The 2,328-nt window shown below is 55.1% G+C and overlaps 1 protein-coding gene across 1 annotated transcript; it reads left to right on the top strand.

The window, feature by feature from the left end:
• Positions 1-1,426: 1,426 nt before the first annotated feature.
• G0s2 (G0/G1 switch 2) lies at positions 1,427-2,014 on the top strand. The gene is made up of 2 exons (XM_051148286.1): positions 1,427-1,464; positions 1,631-2,014. The coding sequence occupies exon 2, from the start codon at positions 1,659-1,661 to the stop codon at positions 1,968-1,970; it is 312 nt and encodes a 103-aa protein (XP_051004243.1). The 5' UTR covers positions 1,427-1,464; positions 1,631-1,658; the 3' UTR covers positions 1,971-2,014.
• The last annotated feature ends 314 nt before the right edge of the window (positions 2,015-2,328 follow it).

Genomic DNA, 2,328 nt, shown 5'->3' with positions numbered 1-2,328 from the left:
TAACGATGAAGGCTGACTAGGCTGTTGCAAGATTGCATCAGTGACCTTTGCAATTTTCTGGCTAGTGGCTTCCCCTTCCTCCCCACCCCAGCCCCTGCTTCAAGCCCTTTGGCCTACCTGCCTCTCCTTTTCCCCTACTTTTCTAACTCAGGTACAACCAATAACCAAAGCTAAATTAGAGCCACCCCGACCCAGGGCATCATATTTAACCTTAACCTAGCCACTCTCCACCCTGGGTTCTCTAGGGTCTGCAACACTCTCTCCCAAACCTGGGCAGAGTGGCACAAAATCACTACAAGAGGATGGGACGCTTTCATTGTACATAAGCTTTTACCACAGGCCTTCTTCAAGGCTTGCCCCCCAATTTCACTTCATAAAACATAGAAGAGAGGACTGTGGGGGGAAGGGGGCAGGTGTATACAAACATACATGACACATACAGCCTAACATATACTATGTAAGCACAGTGCACCACTGAACCATATCTATAGCCTTTTTTTTTGACACAGTGTCTTAGTAAGTTACCCAGGCTATGCTTGGACTTGCCATCCTCCTGCCTCAGTAGCTGGGATTCGAGGCCTGTGTTTTGGATTCAATTCCTGTTTTCTGTTATACAGAATATCTATGGAAGCACCTTACAAAGACTAATATTCTCTCTCTCTCTCTCTCTCTCTCTCTCTCTCTCTCTCTCTCTCTCTCTCTCTCTCTCTCTCTCTCCTCCTCTCTCTCTCTGTGTGTGTGTGTGTGTGTGTGTGTGTCTCTCCCCCTCCCCCGCCACCCCTCCTCGCGCACATCCATCCCCCCTCCCCCCCACACACACACCAGCGAAGAAAGCAGCATTCTGGAACAACATTCTAGTCTCTGGAGAAGGATGTTTTGGTTTTGTTTTGCCTGCTCACTGCAGGGGTTCCTCCATTGTGTTCCCTCCCACCCACACCCTCCCTGACAGGTGAGAAGGCGACCTTTCTGAATGAAAATGAAAACTCTCAACTGCACGGAACCCCAGATTCCCTCACAGCACCTACAGACGAGACTAGAAAGCGTGTCCTGTCAAGGGAGCCTGCCATCCCCTCCTGGTGTGGGCCCTCCTCTTGGCTGAACACTGAAGCGGCGCCAAGGGCTCTCAGCTTTTGCAGCACCACGCCAGGGGCTCAGGGCGCACACAGCAGGGGCGTGCACTGCTCGTGTCACCTCCCAGGTCCCCAGCCGCGCCCCTCGCGTTCTTCCTTCTCCCTAGCGGTGTAGCCGGGGGGGGGGGGGGGTGAGTTGGGGGGGCAGGTCAGCGAGCCAGGAGGCGGATCCCGAGCAAAAGATATAAGGGCTCGTTTTTTGCTGAGCGGTGCAGCTGCAGATTGTCCATCCCGAAGAGCAGCCGCTGAGGGAAGAAGGACGCCAAGGCCAGTCTGACGCACGAACGCCCGACGCCCGCCACCAAGTGCTGCCTGCGTTCCCACAGCACCCTAGGTAAGCCTCCGGGAGGCGGTGGTGGCACTTAGGGGGGTGGGGTGGGAGAGCGCAGGTCCCCTCCCCAGCTGCCTTCTTCCCTGGGCTCAAGTTCCCCTAGTCTGAGCCTCTGCTGGTGTCTCCCATCGGAAGGCTCAACCCCCTCTCCTCTCTGCTGCCTCTGCAGGCCCCGCCACCCGCAGCCCAGAGCTCAGATGGAAAGTGTGCAGGAGCTGATCCCTCTGGCCAAGGAGATGATGGCACAGAAGCCCCGAGGGAAGCTGGTGAAGCTGTATGTGCTGGGCAGCGTGCTGGCGCTCTTCGGTGTGGTACTCGGCCTGGTGGAGACGGTGTGCAGCCCTTTCACAGCCGCCAGCCGCCTGCGCGACCAGGAGGCTGCAGTGGCGGAGCTGCGGGACGCTCGTGAGCGACAGTCCCTTCACAAGCAGGCCCTGCTGGACAAAGGCAAGGCACAGGAGGCGACCCTGTGCAGCCGAGCCCTGTCCCTCCGGCAGCACGCCTCCTAAGGAGGGTAACCGGCAGAGGACAGAGGACGGAGCGGAGCGAGACACAGAGACAGAGAGAGACACAGAGAGATCCCCAGACTCCACGAAATCCAGAACTGACCCAGCACAGATCATTCAAGGGGTCTGGGGTTGACTTTTGCTGCTATGCAGCACGCACAGTGATTTGTCCAAAGCTGACAGATCAAGGGAGCTATCATTTTGTGTTAGGGAAGGAAACGTGCTTTTTATACTGTTATTGTTATTGTTATTATTATTATTATTACAAGGACTACCGTTTTGCATTTTGAAATAAAAATACATTTTATACTGTATCTCATTGTTTAATTCCTGTGAGCTGTGGTGACCCTGTCACCCAGAA

Source organism: Acomys russatus, chromosome 6 (assembly GCF_903995435.1).
Source record: "Acomys russatus chromosome 6, mAcoRus1.1, whole genome shotgun sequence".
NCBI lineage: Eukaryota > Metazoa > Chordata > Mammalia > Rodentia > Muridae > Acomys > Acomys russatus.
Note: the sequence above shows the minus strand (reverse complement) of the source record. Positions and strands in the feature narration are given on the sequence as shown.